The sequence below is a fragment of the Siniperca chuatsi genome, linkage group LG6, assembly GCF_020085105.1.
Source record: "Siniperca chuatsi isolate FFG_IHB_CAS linkage group LG6, ASM2008510v1, whole genome shotgun sequence".
NCBI lineage: Eukaryota > Metazoa > Chordata > Actinopteri > Centrarchiformes > Sinipercidae > Siniperca > Siniperca chuatsi.
The window spans coordinates 17,164,071-17,190,021 of NC_058047.1; the positions used below are offsets into that span (position 1 = coordinate 17,164,071).

Below are 25,951 nucleotides of genomic sequence, written 5' to 3' on the forward strand. Positions count from 1 at the left end.
AGTTTTAGATCCTTTACTTGAGTAAAAGTAGCAATACTGCATTATAGAGATACTCCATTACAAGAAAAAGTCATGTTTAGTTGAGTTGAAGCAGAGGTGGAAAGTCATTAAGAACATTTCAGGTATGCTACTTTATACTTCTACTCCACTACTTTTCAAAGGGGAATATTGTACTTTTTAATCTAAAACACATAATTATCTGATAAAATATGATGCACTGTTATGATTAAACTAACCAACAGGACATAAAGTAACACTCGCATGGGCCAACGTAAAGTTTGCTGATAATATCGGTACTTCTGTACTTTTACTTTTGTAAGATTTTTAATGTGGCACTTTTACTTGTAATGGAGTATTTTTACATTGTTTTATTGGTACTTAAGTAAAGAGTCTGTATACTTTCTCCCCCACTGAATAAAAGTATTATCATCAAAATATACTTATTTACAAAAGTAAAAGTACTCCTTATGTATAATGGCAACATTCAGAATATTATATAGTATTATATTATTGGATTATTATTGTGGCAATAGATGTATTCATGTTTAAGCAGCATTTATGTTGCTGTTCAGTGTGGAGTCAACCGTAACTACTTTACATACTACTAGGGCTGCACAATTAATCGAAATATTATCGACATAGCAATATGGCCAAGTGCAATATCCAAATCGCAGAAGCTGCAATTGTTTGATAAAGGTAAAATGTGTGACAAAACAGCAGTTTTGGTTTTGGTTTGGTTTCGTGCTGCAGAGATGCCCTGGCCTACAATCCTGTTCTCCAGATGTAAAAAAACACATTTGTTTGGTACAGACCCCAACAAATGTCACATCATCATGATTTGAATAGTTCTTCAATGAAGATTGTGATGCAAAAATGATCATTCCCACTAATTGTGAATCATATCGCAATCGCAAAAAGTAATATCTGTAAAAATATTTGCAATGTGATTTTTTTTACCATATTGTGCAGCCCTACATACTACTGTTAAGCTCAGTCTATAGCAACACATCATGTTTTATACAAGCTGAAGTTAAGAAGCTGAGATTTGTAGGTAAAATTTTTATCTGCAACATATATAGAAACTATAGCTGTCAAGCGTGTTATTTAGTTAACATAATTGAACTTAAAAGTTAATTCTTGACATTGGAAGCAACAGTTGTTGCTTCTCACCACAAGGTCAATTTAGTAGCTGTTTCTTCATTCTTTACCCAGAACTGTAGATGTTCAAATGTCCACTTTTTTTCCTGAGCACTTTAATGAATTCTTATCCATGCTGGTTTAAAAGTTAAAATCAAAATACAACATAAATATTTAAAATATTTATACTTGCTTTATGTATCTATATACGTGTTTGTTAATTGAAATAAGATTTACTTACACAGTATGTAACTGAGTGTGTAACCTTGTCATAATATGGAGGGCTTTAGGACCGTGAAGCCAGGACCTGCAGCAGCTACACTGCAGTGCAAAGTCATTATTTTGGTGATGAGAGCAGCACACACCTTTCCACGTCAGGAAGCAGGCGCACAGCAGCTGTTGTACCTTCATTCCTGTCAGTGTGAGCTGCTCCTCTCCGCTCCTGTCTGTTTGTCTGTCTGTCCCTCCATGCCCACTGTGTAAACCTGCTCTCTCCGGGATAATTCTGCTGTTTCACCGGATCCCAGTGCTGTGGAATGAGTTTTATCACTAACTGGAGACGAAGCTTGAAGAAAGATGACAGCAAAAAGTGAGTAGAGGAAAAAAGCTTCTGAAAATCAGTGCAAGTCCTGACCCTGTCTGTACTTGTCTGTGTGCATAGTGTGGCCAACAGTGAGAATTTAATCGCACTTTGTGTGTATCATAATCTGATTGTGCTGTCATCTCACTGAGATTGTTGTGTAAAGCATAACATGTTCAGGACCCTCCTAGATCCTGTAGACAACACACACTCTCCTCTGAGCAGGTTTATACCAGAGATATGATCTGTGAAGTTCAGTCCTTTGTTTCTGCACTGTAGAGGGATCAGATTCATATTAACTCACTGTAACAAAAGCTGCCACTGTTCACTATTCAGAAAGAAAAAAAAGTTGTATATGACAGGCAACTAAAGGAGCCCTACATCTAATACATCCACAGAGTCTGACTGACCACTGTGAGGCTTTCAGTGTAGTAGCAGTGTGCTGATTTTTGATTTTAAGTCATATTTTATAGTTCTTTTGTAGCTTTTTCTCATGCCTTTTTTTGTTTATTTGTTGTTTTTTGTCTCATCTCTGCAGCTGCATTCAGCAGATCATTTTTGAAAAAGAAGTAATACTTAAATATTCGTAATATGTTCATGAAAGGATGATCTAACCAAATGGTTCCAAACCTGAAGGTCAGGACACCCACAAGCGGTCACAACATGGATTTAAGGGATCGCACGATGATTATCTGGGTGGGAAACAGTAAATTACTAAATTCAGCTACACCAAATCATGTTTACTTTTGGACGTTTCTCTAATATTTGCTTTTTTTTCTTGTTAGATACTGTATCATTTTACCTCTTCAGGTGTCTCACAGACATGTAGTCTGTGATGAGGGCTCACATGCAGAAAGTGCAACATGTGCAACCCTAATTGAAGATGTATATGTTTAAATAGAGATTGTGCATATTTAAAAGGTTTTTTGTTCATAAAAATGGTCACTTAATAACAAAATACATCACAAAATATGAGGAATAAATAGCTTCAATCCATTTAGTCTTGTGTTACTGCTGACATGTGCTTCTTTGTTGTTGGCGATCATTATTAGTCGCCTTGATGATTCCACATTGAGTGTCATGAATACATTCAGCTTATAATTACTTTTTACTTACATTTACTTATTGCATTTACTCCTATTCATCACATATAGCTTTTCTATGCTGGTGACAATTTTACTATCTGCACGAACTCTTGAATCCTCCTCAGATCTTCAGGTCTGACCTCCAGTGTCCTAGCACACATCCTCCTCTCACCATCATGAGATCCATTCTTATGTTCTCTCTAAACTGACCTTTGACCTCTTCGCAGGGATGCCGTGCAGGCTCAAGACATACCTAATAGCCCGGACTCCCCGAGCCGGTACGTTCACATTGTGCACACAGTCCTTTATTCTTACAGTCAAGAACAATCAGCAGTGCCACAAAGAAAACAACAAACCATGTGCTGCTCTCAGTGCAAATAACACAGTTGATAACAGTAGACTGATACACTGGAGCCTTGTCAGTTCATTTGTTGTTAGCATTTTAACTCCCACAGACATGTTGTCATATACAGACTAACTTTTATTTATTTCCCCAGGTTGTCAATCATAACCAGTCCAGAACTGGATCCCATCATCACAGACTTCACGTGAGTGAGTTTAAATTGAAAACCACTGAAGGACATGTATTAAAGTAAATGAAAAACAAAATCAGAAAGAAGCATATTCTGGGTTGCAGTTAAAAAAAATTTTAAATAAATGTTTTGAGTCTTTTTGTGTTTTTAAAATTCATCAGCAAACTTTTCCCAAGATCTGTTCCCATATCAGACCGATTTCACAGACATTTTCGCAAAACGTTCATGTTCATTTCTGAGGAAGTTTCCTCAAGAAATCATTGCCAAGAAATAAGTAGCCTGGGAGTGTCCACATATAGCAGCGTCCGCGTTTCTATGGCTCTCACGATCATGTTCCACAAACAATAGCTGGCCTTTCAGCTGGTTCTCAATCCTTTGAGATTTCCCTCTTTTATCTAAACAGCCTCGATTTTGTTCCTCTGTTTCAGGTTGCAGCTACCAGGAAACAAAGATGCTCTGGAATCAACAAATGGGTAAGACCGGACAGTGAACTCTGACTGATCATAAAGCAAAAGTCTGGTTTAGATTGCAACTAAAGTGCTCTGAGTAACCCACTAATGTCCTGTCATTTGCAAAAATTCTTCTTGAATGCTTGTTTTTTTTTTTTTTACTATTTTGCAATCCTGCATGACAGTGAGTCGCAGTGAGCAGATAGCACCCTCCGGCTGACTTAAACTTCCTTAATTGACATATTAGTGACACGTTGAAGTAAAGGACATCAGAAGGTCACTGGCATTAACGCAGCTTCTCCCTGCTGTTCGACGTATCAATAATTCAGACAGAGAGAACCTGGGAATTATCTCTCCCTGTCAAGTTATGACCGGATGAGTATGAACATGAACCTGTTGCTTATTCAATAGTCAAATTCTGTGTTCTCTGTCAAGGCATGTAAAGGATTTACTGGTAGCCGGAGGAGGATTTGAGGGAGGGAGCTCAAGGAAAAGAGCATGGATGATCAGCAAAATTAATTATAATTTGAACAAATCAAGGCTAAAGGTGCTGTATGTAGCACTCACACATTACATATTCAGTTAGTTAGTCTTTACAATATACTCAATATAAACCAATAGTTCCACATTTTGGGACATACATACTTATTTGCTTTCTTGCTGAGAATTAAATGAGAAGATTGATACCACTTTCAAATTTTTACGCTAAATAAGAAGCTACAGCCCGGAGACAGTAAGCTTAGCTTAGCATAAAGACTGGAAACAGGGGGAGCAGCTAGCCTGCTCTCTCCAACGGTAACACAATCTACCTACATATTTAATGAGAGAACGATTTATTTTGCTTTATGGCACAAATCCATTTTTCTTTGCAAGTAATGACTCGTGCCTTATTTGTAGCTGCGTTATTCTTACTACACTTTAAAAGGTAAAATAAATTTAAAATAGATTTTACCTCATTGGAAGAAATATTTTATCAATGGTCATTGCTGGCTATAATCCTTGTTTTTGTGCCGTATAACAAAAGCATCATATTCTTTTCATTGAGGATTGTTTAAGGAAGAGACATACGACACTGATACCAGTGTCTGTTTGAACTACAAATGTTTAGGATGGTTCACTATTGTGTGGCGCATAAAAGAAGTAGATATTTGCATAATATTATATAAAGCTAATAGCGTAGATAGTTTGAAATGGTAACATTTCTGGATTCATAAATCTGTTGTTTTTCCATTGTCAAATCCAATTGTCCACCATGAGTTCCAGCTGGGTATCAAATCTAATTATCTCCACCTTAAACCCGTGATTCTCTGTGCTCCTCACAGCACACAGTCGACAGTCTATGAAGATAGAAGGATTTCCCCTCATGTTTCTGTGCTGGACAAAGTGCTTTGTTCTTGTATTTGTGTTTTTATGGGCTACCATGGAGGAGAAACAAAGAGCACATAGACACAGTCACATGAGTGTGATCTTTATACTTTCTTGATGTTAGCAGTGTTATTAATAGAGTGTGTATGTGGCTGTGTAAGTGTGCTATAGAGCCATGCTACTGTACATTTAATATTTTCCTGGAGTGAAATAACATTTTCTATAAATCAGCAGAGGATTTCCACTTTTGAATTTAATAGTCTTGTAAGTGATTTGTTCACTTTTGAGGATGTTTAAGTGTCTGCCAAGATAACTCGGTTACCAGTTATGCAGTTTAACGCTGAAACAATTAGTTGATTAATTAGTCAACTGACACAAAATTAATTGATAATTGATTAATAATTTAAGTCATTTTTCAAGCAAAAATACCAAACCTTCCTGCTTTTTTTTGTCTCATGTGATAGTAAACCTAAATATCGTTGAGTTTTGAACACCTTGGACTTTACAGGCATTTATTTATTTATTTATTTTTACTATTTTCTAACATTTTAAAGACCAAACAATGAATAGATTAGTTGAGAAAATAATCATTAGTTGCGGCACTAATGCATTTACCTGACTGAGTTGAATAAACAAACATTCTTATGAGACGATTAAAAGCTACTGTATTTAATTACTCTAGAATTTGAAAACCCTTGAGCAGAGTGATGTTTTCATTTTCGAAACACAAAACAAGACTCAAAGGGCCGATTGGACGCTAAAATTGGCACATGCTTTGTTCAAACCAGAGTGTGTTTAATCCTGTTTGACACTTTTCGCAAAGCATTCATAGCCCTTTTCTGACATTAGATAAAGGAACTATTTCACAGCAGACATGTTTATTTGTTATAGCAGGAAACGCACAGCTGAAAATGAATGCGTTTAACGATGGCTCCGTTCCGTTTTAGTGTATCACTTATCCCTTCTCCTAGTCCTTACCTAATAAAGCTAAATGGAGTGTAACCCTTATTTAAATGATTAATTACACCAGTGGTTTTCCTGCTATGTCATGTCAGAATGTCTGCATTAAAAAGCGCATATTTGTCACATCTCTAATTACTACTGATGTGAGACGTGGGTCGAGTCAGTCCTCTCTGATCTAAAGCCGACATGCCCTCCTCTGCTTTCAAGTGCCTGAACATCTCTCTGCCATACACATCTAATGGGAGAGTGTCGAGCTGCAGTAACTCCTCCTAAATCTTTCATTCATGATTTCACATGAGGTCTTGTGTGTCCACAGTATGAGCTGCTGTACTGCATCTGTGTCTTCTATTTCTGGACTCTCTGAACACTGCAGCAGACCGGTCCGGCTGAGATTCTCACTGCGCACCAGCCATCTGTTTTTCCATCTTTCAAGCCTCGCTTTCCCTCTTTCACCTGTAGCAGCAGAAAGCACAACGTTTTGAATGAATGAAGTGCATGTAACTTATTTCTTCTGTCAGCTATAACTCTGTTCTTCCTCCTAGTTTTGTTTCCCCCGTTTTATTGTCTTTTGTTGTTTCCCATCTTATATAAAAATCCTCAGGCCGTGAGTCGCGGGCATTTAGCCCCGCCCCTGACTTTGCATTACCCAATCAGAGCAGAGACTGCAGTGTGTAGCATGAGGCTGATGATCGGAAGAGGTGGGACAGGCTTTTTGTATGTGTGTGTGCCTGTTGAGGGAGCACAGATAGACTGTGTATTCTCCCCTCATGTGTGATAGTCATCCCAATCTTATTAAGGTCTGCTGTTGCTGCTGCGTCCTTCCTCCTCCTCCTCCTCCTCTCTTTCTCCCTCCCTCCTTCAGTCTTCCCTCTCTCCCTCAGTCTTTCCCCTCTCTCTCTCTCTCTCTCTCTCTCTCTCCTTTCTCTTTCACCCGCCTGCCCTTCTGCTGCTGCTGCTGCTGCTGCTGAGACAGACCATTACACTGCACTGCTGGAAAGGCCCCAGGCTCACATTCACTTCTGCAATTCTCTTTCTCCGTCTCTCTTTCACACACACCTTGCAAGACAAAAATGTCAGGAGAGGAAGATACTGTGTCAAACGGGTAAGATATGTTTGCATGTTTGTTTGGATGGCGTGTGTGTTTGTCATTCATTTGGCCTCGTTAAGATGCTCTGCAAGTGTTTGTTGTGTGTGTTCCAGCCGTGACACTCAGGCATGTGGACAAACTCGCTCGGTTTATTATAGGAGCAGCTCGGCTCTTTTATGTCACAAGGCCTCCGAACATCTTATAGCTGGAACGAATGTGGTGAAAGCTCCGTGAACCACAGTCGATAAACTAATGCTTCGTCACTCTTGGAAGGATGTGCGTGTGTGTGCGCGCGTGTGTGTGTGCGCGCGCGTGTGTGTGTGTGCATTCTGGTTTTCTTGAGCACATGCAGGGGTGTGTATATGAATAGTGGTTGTGTGGCTTTATCAGTGTGTGTGTGTGTGTGTGTGTGTGTGTGTGTGCTTCACTGATAATGATCATCATAGTGAAAGTTACTCTCTAGAGAAATCAACCCAGAATTTCAGACTCGCTGTCTCGAAGTTCAATTCAATTATTGGGACAGTGCGTAGTATGCACATCCTGAACTTAACAGACTCTCCTCATTGTGCTGGTTGTCATGCCTTTTCATTCCTGCATACAATTGTCAATTATTCCCTCCATTTAAAGCACAGTGTCCTGTACTGTGTGATAATTTTTCGTCACAGACTGAGCGCTAGCTTCTTTTCCTTTTAGTGTCCTCAGGCCTCAGATTGTCTTTAAGATGTCAACCTGCCAAAATCCTGTCTTCCAGTCATTTAGGATCAGTTGAGTTAGTTTCCAGCTATAAGCAAATGATGAGCTAAAGCTATAAGCACTGATTGTTCACCCTCTTCAGCATGCTGTCAGCAAAGTAATTCATATTATTGACTGATTTGATCATTTGCCCCTGCTGGTTACAGTGTCTGATTTTGTCAGCAAAGTAAACAAGCTCTCCAAAATACCATAGTCCCTTAACAATTATTGACATTTATCATTTATTAGGTTATGCTCTGAATCTAACAGGTGATTAGACTCCAGCAAGGTTATAACCCTTTTAAGAACACTGAATAATGTGATACAAATACTGTATGTGTGGGGTTAAGACTTGGTTGTAGTTAAGATTAGAGTTAAAGTCAAGCTCAGGCATGTGTTTTTGATAGTTATGGTTAAGGTGAAGGTTCAGGGAGTTAAAATAGTCATTGCAGAGTCAGCACAAGAACAGTGAGACTATTGCTAAGTTTGGTTTAAGTATTAAAAGTATCAAAGACAACACTGATGTTGATAGCTGTGCTTATACACATCTGACTGCTTGTAGCTCTTCTGTAATCTTGTTGTTGTAAGTAAAGGTGGCAGTAGGCAGTCACTGCACTTATATTCATACAGAGAGAAAACTGGTACGACACAGCTCTGGTTGAATTTAGTCAGTGGCCACTGGGGGAAGACATGTGACTCTGCAGCATTATCCTTCAAATCAATGACATAAAAACATGCACAGTATGCTACCTTGCTTTAATATCCTCCTGGCATTATTAACGTTTGTATTATTGATCCCTTTATGTCTCAGTGTTTTATTGTTAGTAGGCACTTAATTATAATATGGCTGAAGTTGCAATTTTTAATATTGTTGTAATACTGTGTAGTGTAGTAGTATTAGTGCTTTTTTAAATGAATATGTAATTTATTTACAACAGTACCAGTTGTTCCACATAACCTTTGAGTATAAAACAATTTCTCATTATGGAGTTGTTGTTATTTGTTTGTCTGTTCGTCAGAACACCTGAAACCTAAACTTTGGTGCCTGAAATGTCTTGTAAATCTTGATTGTGTGATGTTTCTCTGACAGCAGTTGTCATTGTGAATCTCCTGCAGTTAGCTCGGCTTGCTGCTGGTCATATGGTGAACACAGCAGTCACCCACATGTCATTAGCCAGAGCTGCACCAGTGTGTATGTGTATGTGTGTGTGTGTGTGTGTGTGTGATGAGTTTTTAGCTCCTCTGTGTTTCTAATGGGCAGGAATGTAGAGTAAATGCTGTCACTGCTGCTATACACATTCGTCGTAGTTGTGTTTGCTCAGTTTCTGCTCTTCTATTCTTCTGCATCTGGTTAATGTTTGCTGCAGACTTCTGAACTCTGAGTTAAAGAGGTAACACTGACTGACTGACTGACTGACTGCAGCTGTTAAATGTAAATGGGGAACATTTGTCACACTCATATGATCAGTACAGCGGCCTGGAAGTTCAAAGCACAAACCGAACAACTTGAACAAGCATTTCATGATACAAATGAACATAAATAGCAAATAACTGAATCTTAGAAAAAAGTATCATTCTACAAAACAAACAACAGGAATGAATCATCTTAATGTTGAATAGCATTAGTGTTATAGATTTACCATCAACGTAATTCATTTGTTCAGCTCATTAAGCTCAATGTTAATGTGTTTTTCACATGCTGTGTGCTGTTCTCACAGAATGTGGAAGTGAAGACATAAAATACACAACAAAAGATCCATTATCAGTACAGTGAGTGAAATCAAAGAGGAGGGAGCCTTGTGACGAAGGAAGGAGGAGTGCAGGATGACTTGTGCCCAGTTTGGCCACACCATGTACTCATCATGCTAGGGTCACGTGCACCATGTAATGAACTCTTAATACACAGCAACATTATCAACAGTCATCAGAGTAGTTTGTTGTCGCTTTCACAAAGACAGCTCACAACAGTGAGTTGTATTTACAAGAGGAAACATGAATGATCTTATACAAAACTGGTCTCTGAGCCTATAAAAGTGGAGGGCTGTGCAAGTACTGTTATTTAAGCTGATTGCCTCTGTAATGTGATGCAAACAGCAACAACACTAACAGCGAAGCACTCTCTCGAGCCAGTCTGCTTGTCTGGCTCACCCTGCCTGTGTTTCTGTTTTTCTTGTGAAGTAGTGGAGTAGTAGAAAGGGTTGAATACTGGAGGAATATGTAAGTAAACTGAGACAATATCAAGATCCCACTCTCTGTTGTAGGTCACTGTTTGGAGACTGCCTTTGTTGCTGTAAATGAGAACAGGGAGACAGTTAGAGATACTCGGGGGTGGCAGAACAGAGTAAGGTGACGTGGATCTTCAAATATGAATCAACTTTTATTTAAAGACAATTTTAGGGAATGTTTGTAATCCCAGCCTGTGATACTGTAATTAACTTGATTGATTGACTTTTTGAGCAATTGTCCAATACAAACAAAAACAACAATAGTATATTTTTTTCAATAAAACAAATGTAATACATTGTTCCACTTGAATTTTGCTCAGTATTGATATTTTAAGAGATCAGAACTGCTCAAGCTTGGCTTATTTGTTAGATAATAATGTATTGTCAGCACTCCTTTTCTCTTCTCATCCAGATTCTGTGTTTGTTTTGGTTCTGCAGGTGCTTGCAGTCAGACCTGTCACTGGCTCTGGAGGACTGCATGGCTGCCCTGGATCTGTTTCTCAGAAACCACTTTGAGGAGGCACAGGCCCGGCTCAGATGCAGGTAGGAGAACAACCTGAACCACATGCTAATACAGTTGCTGTTCTCAGCTCGAGTCGAGCTCTGTCCCACCTGGCTTTGTGCTTTCAAGGACAAATGTAAAGAATTAGAGACAAACAGCTGATGTTATGCATGCAAGCAACTGTATGTGTAGGCATTTTTGCACTCTCAGGTGTTAGAAGGTGAAGATTTTCAACAGGAAACTGCATTCACACGCAATAGGCCTTTTTTTCACAGAAGACATTTTGACATGTCACAGTAGGAAAACACAGCTGTAAATAATAATATTAACAATGGCTGCATTCCATTTAGCTGCTTCAGTTTCAGGGTCTCGGTGTTGTTCATGCGGCTCATTGTCACACTGTCATTATTAATGTTATTAGTAACACCTGTGCCTTTCTTATTATGACAAGTCAAAAGGCCTGTGGATGTAGTGTTTTTGTTTGGTGGTAATTAGTACATGTTAGCATGCTAACACGCTAAACTAAGATGGTGAACATGGTAAACATTATATCTGCTAAACATCAGCATGTTAGCATTTTTATTGTGAGCATGTTAGCATACTGATGTTAGCATTTAGCACCACTGTGCATGCGAAGTGTTGGTGACATGCTTTAATGTCACCAACACTTCTGTTGCTTCTGTTTTGATGATGATTCAGCAAAATTCTTTGACATTACTGAATTACCTTTGTTGATTTATTACAAATGTCCTCAGCCAATACATTCAGTTTCAAATACTGTTTAACATTTTCCAATGAGAGTCTGCCTTCCTAAGCAGCAATTAGATTACAATTTATTTGCTCAATAAAGAGGAAAAAATGAGGAAAACCTTGCTGTACATTTTGAGCGTTACAATGACTGTAAGAGCATTTTGATGCTTTAAATTCCAGTTCTTAAAAGCAATAGACGAGCAATAATTTTCAAGTTTAAAAACCCAGTCCTGGGCATAGTAACAGGTCAGAAACAGAGATACTTGTGTCTACATCAGGGAGGGCTAAAGGAACTTTGGTGTTTGCTGCTGATGCTGGTTAGATGATTTTATGGCTGTAGGTTTTACGTGATTGACATGCTGCTTTGAGTTGCAATCACAAACTCCCTCTCTGGGCCCACACCCTGCTTCTAGTTTTATATTCAAACACTGTCATCAAGTTACTCCATTATTCACTGCTCATTCTCTCCTCTATTATCAGAACCTTTATCACACTCTCGCTATTATCCTCCACTCTCTATTTCTTCTCTGGGGCTGTGCGCCACTCCTTAGCCCCAGTTTCTTCTTCTCAGTGCCGGCTTACGCCAAGACGGAATTACAGCCTCCTGTCATTCTGTACTTTCTCTTTGTAATTTTGTACTACGGGTAGATTGACAACCATTGTGAGTTTGTTGTGTTTGATGATGTTGTTAGGAGACATTTTGGCGTGTTTAGCCCTGTAAGTTTCGAAAAGGTTTTGAGTGATGTAATTTGTTTGAGTTCTTAGCTCAGACTAAATTATGGAGACTTTCATTGCAACATTACACAAATACTCTGTTGCCAAGTGCCTGTCCTGTTGTCATAAACATAAATATGCTTTAGTATTTAAATCTGGATTTGTGGAATATTACAACCTGGAGGAAAATCTGTCTAAATCCACCCCGACGACACCACTAGCTGCTGCCTGAGGTTTGGCAGACTGTAAGCTCAGCGTGTGTTCTCATTTCTATCTCGATATTCTTCCCACAGCTCTGTGTGGGCTAACTCTGCCTCTTCCAGTCGCTAAAGTGCACCTGAACAAACAGTAGTTGCAAATATGTACATGTTTATAGCTGTTGGTTGAGCCCAGATGGTTGGATTTGACACATGCAGTATGAGAAATCAGTCAGAAATCAGTACAGATTGAAATTCAAGATGGGTCTAATCTAATAATCAGGAATTCGGGTCAGGTATTATTGTGGTCTTTACTCACTAAATATCTCTCTTAGGTATGTGGAAGTTTTTTTGTGTGTGAAAGAGTTAAATTAATTACATACTTGCTAAGTTGCTGAGAAATTGCTGTTTCCTTCCCTCCAGCTTCTCCCTAGTTTTATAAGAGAATTCAGTAGACTGTAAAAAGGATGCAGTCACATGAATGCATGCAGCACTTATATCAAATTGAGGCAGGGCTTTATTTTGCTTGATTTCTACAAACCCCAATAACACCAGCAACCTCATCTGAATGTTCCTGTTCCTTTTGTGAGGAATCTTGAGGCATCAGACTTATGTAATATTGTGTAAGGTGTGATGAATCTGCTGCATTGTGAGCGAGATACTCTGAAAGACTTCGGGAACAAGCAGCCCTGAGGATGTTAAACACCATCAGAAGCATTCCTCGTCCTCCTCTGTGTTTGTCTTTCCTCTGCTTTAGTCCATGTGTGCTTTCAAATTCTCTACTTCTTCGATCTGTGACTCCTTTCCCCTTCCTCCAGCTGTGTTCTGACGCAGTCAGGTGGAACAAGGTTGTACTAGAGTCTCTGCAGCACACACACACACACACACACACACACACACACACGCACTGAAACCAAAATATTGGAGAGAGTCTTTTAAAGAGAGCTTTCATTATCTGGATGTATTTTAATCAATCATTTGTTCATTACTTTTACGGCTACATTCCTGTTTATGGTCATTGGCAGCTGGAACCTATCCCATCATGCATTGGGAGGAAGACAGGGTTAGCCATTACAGGGTTAATGCCCTCATACCTATGGGTAGTTTGAAGTCTCAAATCCACCTGGCTGCCATGATTGTGAGTGTGACTGTGGAAGAAAACGGCGACATGTGGCATGGGGGAATCGAACGTCAGTCAGTTTCTCAGTGAGTTAATCACTGAGGTACTGACTGTCGCTATGGGGACGATTATCTTGATGCAATGTGTGAATTAGATATTTTAGAATATTGAGGGATGTTGAATCTTTTGGATCACTTTGGTCTTAAAGGGTTAGTTCAGATTTTTTCACATACGCTGGTTTGAATTACTCATTTGAGCTACAGGGGCACCTGTAGCTCAGTTGGTGTCAGCTATTTATGGCGAGGTTGGTAGTAACATACATGCAGACGTGTCCTTGAGCAAGACACTGATTCACTGAACCACAAATTGCTCCCAATGTATATACCGTACATGTGAAGATGTAAGTCTTTTGGACAAAAGTGTGCGACAGAAGCTGGGGTCTTATGAACTATTCATAACATAAAACTATTGAAACAAACAAAACAGTTGATACAGAGGAGGTCTGTGAAAAGGTTTAAAATGTATTGACGATGTTCTCTTGTGGGATGACTAAAACTGTGAGTGCTGTGTTGTGGTTTAAAATGTTTTTAACAACTGGCCCCATTTGCTGTAGTTAATTTCAGCCTTACAGGTTGCCCCCTTGCTTTAATATTTCTGAGCAGAGGTTGTGTAGTCTGAGCTGGTGTCCATGCATCAGTATCACTACCAGTGGGCGACTCAAAGCACGTTATATAAGCCTTAAAGCGGAGCTTTGAGGCCCAGGCCATATGTTTCTCGTAGTCAAGGAGCCACTGCAGACTCATCTACAACATTGTAGAAACATGCCTGCTAAGTCACCAGTCAAGTGTTCTTGATCAGATTTCAAATCCCAGAGGTATCCTGGTAGCAGGTATTTGCTAGCTCTCTGTTCAAACATGCCACCAGACCAAGTGCAGCCAAAACAGTGCAATCTTATTCTCCGATCTTGCTGTACTGCCCCATTCCTCACAGCTGTAACAGGGATTGGGTGCAGGAGGTGTACTGTAGAAGTATGACGTACATCCACAATACAGCAACTGACGAAGGTGCTTCTTGGCGAGATGTTGTGACGTTGTTCCTGATAAGCTGTGCCTGTGTCCTTCTATGAGTGTTGAAGTTTCATGACTTTTCAGAAAAGATGTCACTATTTTGGTTCATATCTAATTTTGGAACTCGGCTGCAGTTTCTTGGCAACTTTCACACTGAAAATGATGTATTTTGACAGAAATGAACTGTTTTGCATGTAGAGACGCTCTTGCCATTTCTGTACTTTCTAATTGTTACTAACGCGTGCAGAACTGAATACAAGGCGTGCGTGCATACATTCCTTATTGAGAAAGTACAACACAACTCTTCCTTTGCGTCATGGAATGGTGTTGTGAAAATATGTGGGAGACCCGGCTTCATTGCTGTTGGAAGGGTGAAGACCTTCGTATCCCTAAGCCTTGAGATGATACTGATTGAAAAATATCTGAGTGCTGCTGTGAAATATTTTGAATTCTCAGCCACTTTCAGCACAGCTATAAGCAATTCAGTTGACCTCACAGCTCCATCTTAAAAGTTTTCTCAGCTTGAGCTTGGGCTGTTTACATAAGCCTGACGCAATGGAAATGTAAGGCATGCAAATCTCTGCTTCTCAGTCTGTACCGCCTCCTTCTCTGACTCTCTTCTATTACTTGCTGGTTGTTGCTGAGTTGATTATTCTGTTTACCGATTGATCACTGGATTCAAATTAATAATATTAATTCCTTTCGGTGACGAGTTGAAGCTCAGCAAAAGCTCTCTGTCTACTACTAAAACTCTGATTTATTGCTGCAATTTTATGTCCCTGACAGGCTAAAAGTCACACGGATGATACCACTTTCATCTCTGTCTGCTTCTCTGTAATGTATCTATAAGTCTTTTCTTTATCAGAATGACGAGTGGTTGGAGCTCAGAGTAACATCACAGAGGCTGGTCACATGAGTCAGTCTGTGGTGAACAGCAGTGAAATGTCAGTAATGTAGACTGACAGCATTCCTCTCTACACACCTCTGCCTTTATGTTTGTGTGTGTGCATGTGTGTAATACATGCACATACAATACATATGTAAAAACGTTATATATATAGCTATTTAAATCAAATGGGACTCCAGTAGGACGGCATATTAATGGCAAAGCCATTGTGTTTTTGAAGTAATTAGTTCAAATAATTGTTTATAACTAGAACGACAAGAAGTACATCTACTGGAAAAATGTGTGTGACATCAAACACTTTTACACCTCCTTCATCACTGTAAAACCTGCAAGAACTCTTGTTAAACAGGGTGTGACGTGACAACAACCACAGGTATAAATAGACACTAACTGTTTTTTTTCCCTTTTCTGTGTATTGTTGGGGTTTTAGTGTTCCAAGTATTTAATCACATGTCTCTGTCGTTAGCAGGAATTGATTATCTGACTACAGCTTTTCATATTCTGTGCCCGCGTTGTTCCATCTCTCAATTGTACTGCCTGATTAAGTGACTACTGTATGAATCTTCTCATTCAAATAATAGGTTTTTCTTGCCTCTTCATCGCTTCTCTCTCAGCACACCAGAAACAGCACATGATCTATCTGAATCAATATGTTTTTTTATATCTATAACTTCCTCTTTCATTTTCAAGGCCAGTGCAATATAACTGAAAACAAATATTGTGTGTTGTTGTTTTTTTTTTACAGAACCAAAGAAAGCATGTACCACGCTTTGACGTATGCCACCATCCTGGAGATGCAGGCTATGATGACCTTTGAACCCCAACACATCCTGGCTGCAGGAAACACCATGAAGGAGGCCCAGGCTCTCTGTCAGCGGTAAGACTTTCCCCACAACACCATGGTGAAATAGTGCCCCGATGATCAGCTGATAAACTGTAACAGGGCATTTTTTTTAGTTCCTTTCTAGTCAGCTGCAGAAGCAAATTTTGTCTCTTAAAAGCCAGTCGGTCTAGAGACAAGCCAGTTTAGAAACAATACAAAAAGTTAGATTTTAGTGACAAAGTGAAGTTGATAAACACGCACACTGCTGATTTGGACATTTGATACTGAATCTTTTTCTGGTTCCCATTAGCAACATCTTACCAAAACCAGAGAACATGCTGAGATCTTCCAGACTCACTGGCCGAAGGAATGTCACAACTGTCTGTCAATATTTATCCTGGAGCCACTGTGAGAATCCGTCATGACTCAGAGCCGGACAGTACATCTCGTTAGCCCACCCAGATATTACCTACACACACTCTACTTCAGACCAACACAGTGTTGGTCACTGATCTGATCTGAGGTCAGAGCTGCAGTTTTCCGTTTCAATGCTGTGAAGTTAGGTTAGGTATCACATTTAATGCACAGTCAGCACCTTGTGGTAACTTTAGCCTGCAGCAGCTCAGCATCCTGTCATTACTGGAAAGAGGCTGAGTCACTGATTTGCATAGAAACAAGATAAGCAAAGAAATGCGGGACAGTGCAGTGCTGCTGAAAAACAAAGATTTTCAGTAGAACAAATGCACTGATGATGGTTTTTTGTTTGTTTGTTTTGTGCTTTCTCAATCAGGCACCGCAAGAAGTCAAGCTTCTCCAGAAACTTCACAGAGGGTCAGTAAAGTACTGTATTGACATGATGAGTAAGATGTGTCACCGTGATTCATAATTACAGATGTCAGTATTAGGAAGGCAGTTTCAGTTGTGTGTTTCATGTGTGAGTACTTGAATGTTGAATGGTATAGGTGAGCCTGTGTGCCCACTAGTTTGAATCTTTGCTTCTGGTGTGTGTGTGTGTGTGTGTGTGTGCACTCATGTTAAAGTACTGTATATGCATATGCATATGCATATGTATGTGTTTGTGTGTGTGTGTGTGTCTTTGGCCATTACGCTGCAGCTGAGGCTGAGCTCAGGCTGTCTGACTGAAGATAACTGTGACGTAATCATTTTCACCTCAGAGGAACTCCACGCTGAAGTTTGCTACGCCGAGTGTCTCCTGCAGAGGGCAGCACTCACCTTCCTTCAGGTCAGGAGCTTAGGCTTATCCAGATAGCCTGCTACTGAATCTGACACCACTGATACGTTTGTTTAAACTCATTCTCTGTTTCTTTTCCTTCTCTTAACTCTCCTGCTCTCTTGCTCCCTCTCTGTTCAGGATGAAAACATGATCAATTTCATCAAAGGGGGAATCAAAGTGAGGAACAGCTACCAGATATACAAGTGAGAATCTAAAGTCCAGAATATTCTTGTTCTCATCTCGTCATGCTTGTGTTGTTCCCCGTTTCCTATTAGACCTTTAAAAAAAACAACTTTTTCTCTCTTCCCCATTACCTTGTAAAACCCTCTTAACATGTTTCCTTTATCTTTTATCTTTGCAGAGAGCTTCACACAGTCCTCCAGTCCTCTGGATACACTCATGGTGACAACCATGGCCATTTTGAGGGTGGTGTTAAACTGGGAATAGGTGCCTTTAATCTAGTAAGTAGAAGGTTGAATGTCTGCATTTGTTATCATACATGAGTCAAAGAATAAATGTACACATCAAGCCTGAACCAAAGTAAAAAAAGATTGAAACCTACTTGCTTGCCTTACATTTTTTGGGATGCTTAAGATGCTCATAATTAAACAGAAGCACATAAAGAGCAAAAGATGAACATACAGTAAGAGTAGCTGTAATCTAACATGCAAACAAGCAGTGTGTTTTGAGCTTAGTGCTCCTCAGGCAGCAATGATCAGTGTTAGATTATAGCCACTCACTGATTGTTCTTCTGCAATTTTGTGCATGTTTTTATTTATGAACATCTAAAGCATCAACAATACTCTTATTATATTAAAGAAGTAAAGTGAAGTACAGAAATGATCTAAGGCTACTACACATTTACACATCTTTCTGTTATCGTTCGCCTGTTTAACTTATTTGCAGTGGAAACTTTGTTGGTTGGAAAACATCTGTAATTACTGTACAACCGTGGCCCTTGTACAGCTTGTTCATGAAATTCAATATAATTTCCTTGGAAACCACTGGTGTGGTAGTTATAAAGAAATGAACCCTGCTGTAATCCTGCTGCTAGCCTTTCAATTTCACTGCTTGTCTACTTCCTGCAGATGATTTCCATGTTGCCCACGCGGACGCTCAAGCTGCTGGAGTTTGTAGGTTTCTCTGGTAATAAGGTGAGTTCTGCTGGCAAGTGAGAGCAGCTGACAGGACTGAGGGCGTAACGGGTCGAGTTAGAGATGTTTGACATGGGGTGGATTGTTCTGTGCTGTGGGAAGTACTGGGCCTTTACTGTTAACAATGTAAAGTGCATGTAGATAACTCATGAATTGTATCTGTAATTGCTGTTTCACTGGTTCATTGATTCACAGTAAATCTTGCCTGTGATTTGTGGTGAAACTCATATGACTACTACTGAGTTGACAGTTCTGAACCTGACACGTTTAGTGAAAGCATGAGGCAAAACATTTACAACTGTTCAACTTGATGGGTGAATGACTTCAAAATTGCTTTGATCATAATAGCTAATGACTGTACCATTTCTCTCTCACTTCCTATTATTTGTTGTGCTAAAAGAATTGTTTTTATTTTTTGATTTTTGTGTGTGTTCGTGTAGGAGTTTGGTCTTCAGCAGCTTCAGGAGGGCTCTGCAGAAAGCACATTCAGGTCCTTCCTATGTAACATGCTGCTGCTCTGTTATCACACCTTCATGAGCTTCATACTAGGTGAGCAAGGACACACACGCAGCCACAACCAACCACAAAAACAGATGAGGATCTCAGCTGGTTTTCTTCTGTTTGTCTCTTGCAGGCACTGGTGAAGGAGACGTTGAAGATGCAGAGAAACTGCTGCAGCCATATCTCAAAAAATATCCTAAGGTTTGCCAGAATGAAACGTGTTTTTTCAAAAAATCTATTGCATAATTTGAAGTGTTCCAAACATACTGTGGGTTGTGTTTCTTCCAGGGATCCATCTTCTTGTTCTTCGCTGGTCGAATAGAGGTGATCAAAGGCAACTTGAATGATGTGAGTGTCCATCATTTATATACTCCTGAAAACAAAACAAAATTTTTATGTATCATGCATTACACATTTCTTGATGTCTGTGAGTGTCTTATGTATACATGTGTCAGCCCGCATTTGAATTTGAGTGCATGAGTCTTTCAAATGATATGGTCATCTTTTTACTGAGAACTCTGTTCGACAAGTTTTAGTTGAGAGTCTTCCTCCATGTCAGTCTATGCTACACCAAACCCCTCTTTATTATAAGTGACTTGGTGACTACTGATGTACTTTGTTGGTCATGATAATAATATAACATAATTCACAAATGCTTACTGAATGGTATATTTGGATTTATCTTGCAAAGCAAAGCAAATATTGCAGAGTCAACCATACACAGAAACGTGTTTGTGTCCTGCTAATACTGTATGCCTTTAATTATTTCTAAAATATGGCAGTAGCAACACATGTAATGAAGACAAATTTGTCTATACACTTTAAGTTCAGGTCACCTCTTCCAATTTTAACGTCCATCGATTGACTTTGTCCTCATCAATTGTTAAAGTATACAGAAAGGTTAGAGTTGAGCCCTCTATGTCCTCCACACATAATGCTTAACACTAATTTTAATACAAGTCCAGAATCAGAATTAAATTAAAGAAACCACAAAAAAAACCTATGCCTTCATCTTTATCGCACTAAGTCATGTCAAACATCCATTTGCTTGAATCATTGATCCATTCAAACATGATTTGTATTGAGTTGCTCACCACATAGTAACATTCACACTGAATATATTTAAGAAGGTGAGATCCTCAGTGGTTTGTGTGTTTCCAGGCTATCAAGCGTTTTGAGGAGTGCTGTGAGGTTCAGCAGCAGTGGAAGCAGTTTCACCACATGTGTTACTGGGAGCTGATGTGGTGCTTCACATACAAGAGGCACTGGAAGATGGCGTACTTCTACGCTGACCTGCTCAGCAAGGAGAACTCCTGGTCCAAGGTGGGCCATGTAATGTGGGATTTGAATATGTTCTGGCTAATTAATGAATGCAAATTTGTTGAAGTTTGTCAAGTCCAAATAATAAATAAATAAATAAGAGGAAGACCGAAACAGACAAAAGAGTTAGAACATTTCTTAACAAATACAATAATGAGTTTCTTAGAGATTTCAAACCAGCAAATCTATAAGGAATTCCTGATGAAAGCAATTGAATTCAATTTTATTTATATAGCGCCAATTCATAACAGAAGTTATCTCATTGCACTTTTCCTATAGAGCAGGTCTAGACTGTACTCTTCATAATATTATTTACAGAGACCCAACAGAGCAGAGATGCTTAACGACCACAGAACACTTCTGTTTGTTTTAGTGACCATTAGAGTCAGTCAGCCTTTCGTAAAACACCTTATTCTTTGTTTGACAAATGTTTTTGATTTAACACATTTTAAAGTAGTTTTCATAAAAATAAATTATGTTGACCTTTTCTCAGCTCATAGAGAAATGTGTAATACTTCCAACATGAAAATCACCACCACTGTGGGTGTCTTGGTGGTCCAGTGGTGATCTTATACAGAAATTGCTCCCCAGTTCAATTCCAGTGGGGCACTTTTGTTCCAAGTCAGTCCCCCTCTCTCCTTCACCCTGTAAGTTGCAGTGTTTTCACCTGGCAGCCGCAATACACATAGGAAAATCCATTCAATATTTGATGGTGTTACTGAAAAAGAAAATGAATTACATTTTATGCTATTTAGAGAGACAGAAAGCCTAGTCAGCAGCTTGTAGTGGCTGAAAATACATGTCTTGAAACCAAACTAAAGACTAAGAATGAACTTGAGTTCTGTAGCCCTGCTCTGACTCTCAAAACTCCACACAGTCGTAGTTTTTTCTCTCCTCATCTCATTTAAAAATGAAAGATGGGATTGCAGTAGTAACCACTTTTTTCCTTCCCTCAGGCTACCTATGCGTATATGAAAGCGGCCTACCTCAGCATGCTAACTACGGATGATTGCCTAACCTTCGGGGAGACTGCTTTCACTCTGTTCAGGTATGAACTAAGAGCTTAGGCACTACTGAAACTATTAACCCACAGTGAAACAGAGATGATTCACCATTTAATAAATACATATATATATATATCTCATATTTTTTTCTTCTGGGAAGAGACCATCTTTGGCATGGAATATGAACTAAGAGATGTAATTTCTAACAGAGAGATAATATAGCAAGAATTGCACAGAGCTGTACAAGTGTTCTATTGATGGTACACAGCTTCAAAAATGCTCCCTAATTTAACATTCGATTGGACCCTTTTTAAACAGTCTTTGAGATATGTAATTACTCGAAACAATGTGTCACATATTTTCTCTATACTGATACGTATGTGTTTGCTTTATCATAATTCAGGCAGGTCCCAGGGCTGAAGCAGAAAATAGCAGGAAAATCTTTACCAACAGAGAAGTTTGCTATAAGGAAAGCCCGTCGCTACCTCGCAGAAAACCCCATTCCTCTTCCTGCTCCTCCACTGGCAAGTACTGGACAAGGCTATTTGCCATGTTGCACTGCTTTACTTGTAGCATGATTGGATTTTTACACTGTTACTACAGTGTGTTGCATGGGGGTGGGGGGGGGGGTGGGGGTGCTCGTTAGAGGGCAAAGCCTGTATGAAACAGAAAACCTAGTAAACCTAGCTCTATGAGCAAAAGTGGAGCTCTCTAACCTTGTCATTCTGCCACTCTTTGAGTTGCTGACATTGTGGCTGCCAGGTTAAGGTACCATAGGCATTTGTACAACCTACACTTGCAAGGTTTGGTGGATCTGTCTTGATTGGCTGAATCACTTTGGCTTCAGAGCAGTTTGGAGAGCTTTATCTGCACTCATAGAACTAGTGTTACAAGAATAACCTTTGTTTAAGTCAAATACATAAAGAGAGCTGAGGTTTGTCACAGAGAAAATAGCTTTTATGTTCACCTGTATCAATGAAAATTCTCTGATTTTTGGTTTTGTATGATGTATGTGTATTTGTGTGTTGTCTAGGAGATGATGTACATCTGGAACGGCTATACAGTCATTGGCAAACACAAAGACCTGACTGAGGGCATGCTGAAAACACTGCATGAGGCACAGGCTAAACTCGAGAGCAGCCCAAGTATGCACAATGATTTACCAGAGCCAAGAGGATCATTCATGCATTAAAATTCTAATTTTCTTTTCTTTTGTTATTAATATGCTAATGTGGATTGCATTTATTTTAGATGCTATACTGATGCTAAATTCACTGCATCTCAGAGAATTATATAGTCTGTAGATATAATCTACAGTAATTGTCCAGAATTACTGTACCCATTTTGTAATCTGTTTGGTCCTAACTGTCCTTTTGTGTGTTTGTCAGGGACTGAGTTCTCCATAGATGATCAGTGTCTGCTGAGCCTCTTGAAGGGACTGTGCCTCAAACACCTGGGACACCAAGAGGAGGCTGAACACTACTTTACCCTTGTCCTCTGCAAGTAAGCCTCTCTCAGTAATGTGCACAGACATGTACAGTGTACATGCTTAACCAAAACAGAAAAACAGATACGCTCTAGTTTCTTGCAGTGTGTCATCACCAATTAGCCTGATCATATTCGTAGTGCATTCTCTGGTGAATAAAGGTAGTTCTGTTTTGAAAAACAAACAGCACAGTAGTTTAAGGGAATCTTTGTTCATACTGACTTCACCGCCATACATGTTGTAACCATCATGTTTTGACATTGTTTGCAGTGAGTCTCAGATCAAGTATGACCACTACCTGGTTCCTAATGCCCTGCTGGAGCACGGCCTGCTGTGTCTGGAGCAAGGCAGAAAAGATGAAGCTATCAAACTCCTAGAATCAGCAAAGTAAGTCTTTCAACCAGCAAAACATATTCAAATCATCTGTACTCATGAAGAAGATTTTTAAATCAAAGATTCTCCACGTGCTTGCTGCAGTTTAATGAAATGTTTACTATGCCTAATATTTTTTCACATAGTATGTAACTGCAAGTCATCACTTTTGACATTGTTTTTTAAATTAAATATGCCACATCCGTTCATCTTAACGAAGAATTAACAAGGTTTGCTTCAACTTGATTGTAAACCATCTTTGTGATTTATGGCTTTATTACAATGCTCATAGGTGAAATAAGAATTTAGACTGTGATTTACCCCTGATGTCATTATAAGTGACTCTTTTTGCTCTGTTTCAGGCAAAATTACAAAAACTACTCGATGGAATCACGGACACACTTCCGTATTCAGGCTGCTCTGCACAAGGCCAAGGGTGTGGGGGAGAACGGCACCCATGTTCCCTCCAGCCCATAACAGACAGCGGAGGGCACACTAGAGCTGAGACAGCGTTCTGTTTCCACAGTCCCACAATGCAACACTCTGCCCTGCCCAGCCCCGCCCATTCGGGTGGATGATTTGTTTTTTCATCAGGAGGGTAGGGGAAGAGGGATGCTTGTTTTTCTTGTGTGTGCCGCCCTTACGGGCGTCTGCAGCTCTATGTGGCCCTGACTGGGTTAGGCAGGTTTGCTACGCCCTCTTCCAGAGTTATATTGTGATGAACTCCACTTCCTCATGTGATTTGAAATAGAGACAAGTTGAGAAATGTGCCTATATTTATGAAACATTGCTTCTAGCAGGCTTGTTTGTCCAGCACTGTGGCCACCCTTAAGGGGCGCACTAGGGTAGAAAACAAGGTCACATTAATATAGTACTATATACTGCAGATTACCTCCACTGCTACACCAGGATAAAAATGTGCCCAGTTCAGGGTAGAAGGGTTCAATCTGATGGAGCCAGAGTACCAAACAGCCCCTATATAATTACCGACTCTAACTCCACCTGGCCAGCAGCACCATTTGACCTGGTTGCTACAAAGCTCTCCCACTTATTTTAATTTAATGTAAATTAGAGGTTACTGATGAAATGACAAGAGTAGATGGGGGGTGACACATAATTATGTGTTGACATAGTTTGATATCAGGTATATATCTTATCATGCAACTCACCACATAGTCCATGAGGACTATGAGACTGTTTTGTACTGTTTCAGTTGATACATTTTGGTTGACAGGTTTCACCTATGTTCAGATTTCTGATCAGACCCAATATGACCTAATTAGACATAAATCGTTTATATGTTGGATTCACTTTTACACTGCATAAACTATGGTTCATTATGTTTCTGAGAGTGAGTTAACATTTTATTGTTTATTTTATTTTTCTTCCTTTCCTTGAAACCTTTTGAAACATTGAAAGACACAAATGTATTCATGTGTAATACTTTCAGTCTCCTTCTGAAGAAATGATCAAATCTGCAATTCTGTCTTATTTACAGTTACATGAAATGGCTTTTGCACAGAGCTATGTAAATCAGCCAGCCATGCAGACTCTCCAGAGTAAAAAAAATCAGAGTTGCAGTGAGTGTTGTTCTTTACATTTATATACTGTAAATGGCACCTTTTACAAAAATTGTCCCGTTTTAAGAGGACAGATGAATGTGTCTTTTAGAAAGGCAGACTCCCTCCTTTTCTCCTCCTGGTGTGTCGGACAGGCTCCAACAGTACTTGAGCTTGAACAAACAGGCCATTCACTCCGAGCAGTGAAGGACTGCGTGCTTGTCTGCCTGTTGCATCTTCAGTGAGTGATGAAGCTCTAACAGGAACCACCACAGTCTTCCTGCTTTGTGAACATCCTCTGCTGCTCCTATATCAGCCATGCTTGATACTATCTATAGAAGGACTTCAACATCATAACCATGACCCTGTGTCAAATAATAATCTGTATATGAACAAATACGTGTAATGATTGAAATGATAAGACAGAAAGGGGTCACCTCTAATTGTGTTGGTGGTGAGGTTATTTGAAGGGTTGTGTCCCTACAACAAAACCTAGAAACTCAGATGGTGTCTCAAGTGTTGCAATTAGAGCACTGCTGATTTATTTATGATTAGAGTAAGGTTTGGGATTCAAGACGATGACTAGGAGTCAGTTTCAATGTTTTTTAATGGTGGAGGAAATTTACTTTCAATGTTGTCTTAACAGCAGTCGTGAATATTCCAATAACAAATCACATTTTATTTTCCTATAATTAATTAAGCTTATTTATCTTTTTTCCCCTTGGTTTCACAGTTATATCTGAAAGAAACTCTAACTAAATTAAATGGCATTGTGATGTTTACAATCAGTATATTTTACTGGGCACCTAAGCAGAATGACATTCCTGTACATAATGAATGTTTCTATTGTAATTTAAGATGAAATGATAATACGCAACTAAAAAACACATACCATTTTGCGTTGTCTTTTTGTCCTTTGTGCACCCCAAACAGAACCACAAAATACAATGTGTACAGTGTTATTATTTACAAAGCTAGATACAGTAAACTCGTCTCATCTTGTTGATATTCAAGACAATGGCAGCCACGGACAAGAATGCAAGGGGTGTTGGAATAGAACATAGTATCATAATCAATTGAAAATA

General features: G+C 39.4%; 1 protein-coding gene across 4 annotated transcripts; it reads left to right on the forward strand.

The window, feature by feature from the left end:
• Positions 1-1,500: 1,500 nt before the first annotated feature.
• On the forward strand, positions 1,501-25,762 carry ttc39a (tetratricopeptide repeat domain 39A). Of its 4 annotated transcripts, XM_044199123.1 has the most exons (21): positions 1,501-1,726; positions 3,030-3,080; positions 3,300-3,350; positions 3,764-3,808; positions 10,595-10,699; positions 16,159-16,290; positions 17,027-17,067; positions 17,412-17,479; positions 17,609-17,673; positions 17,832-17,931; positions 18,559-18,624; positions 19,065-19,173; positions 19,259-19,326; positions 19,414-19,473; positions 20,287-20,448; positions 21,402-21,493; positions 21,853-21,973; positions 22,483-22,594; positions 22,838-22,952; positions 23,206-23,322; positions 23,670-25,762. In XM_044199123.1, exons 1-21 carry the CDS (start codon positions 1,674-1,676, stop codon positions 23,782-23,784), a joined length of 1,848 nt encoding a protein of 615 aa, XP_044055058.1. In that variant the 5' UTR covers positions 1,501-1,673; the 3' UTR covers positions 23,785-25,762. The 4 variants fall into 4 exon arrangements, with proteins under 4 accessions (XP_044055058.1, XP_044055059.1, XP_044055060.1 ...); XM_044199124.1 differs by lacking the exons at positions 1,501-1,726; positions 3,030-3,080 and adding an exon at positions 10,193-10,277 and having other exon boundaries at positions 3,299-3,350; XM_044199125.1 differs by lacking the exons at positions 1,501-1,726; positions 3,030-3,080; positions 3,300-3,350; positions 3,764-3,808 and adding an exon at positions 6,832-7,214.
• The last annotated feature ends 189 nt before the right edge of the window (positions 25,763-25,951 follow it).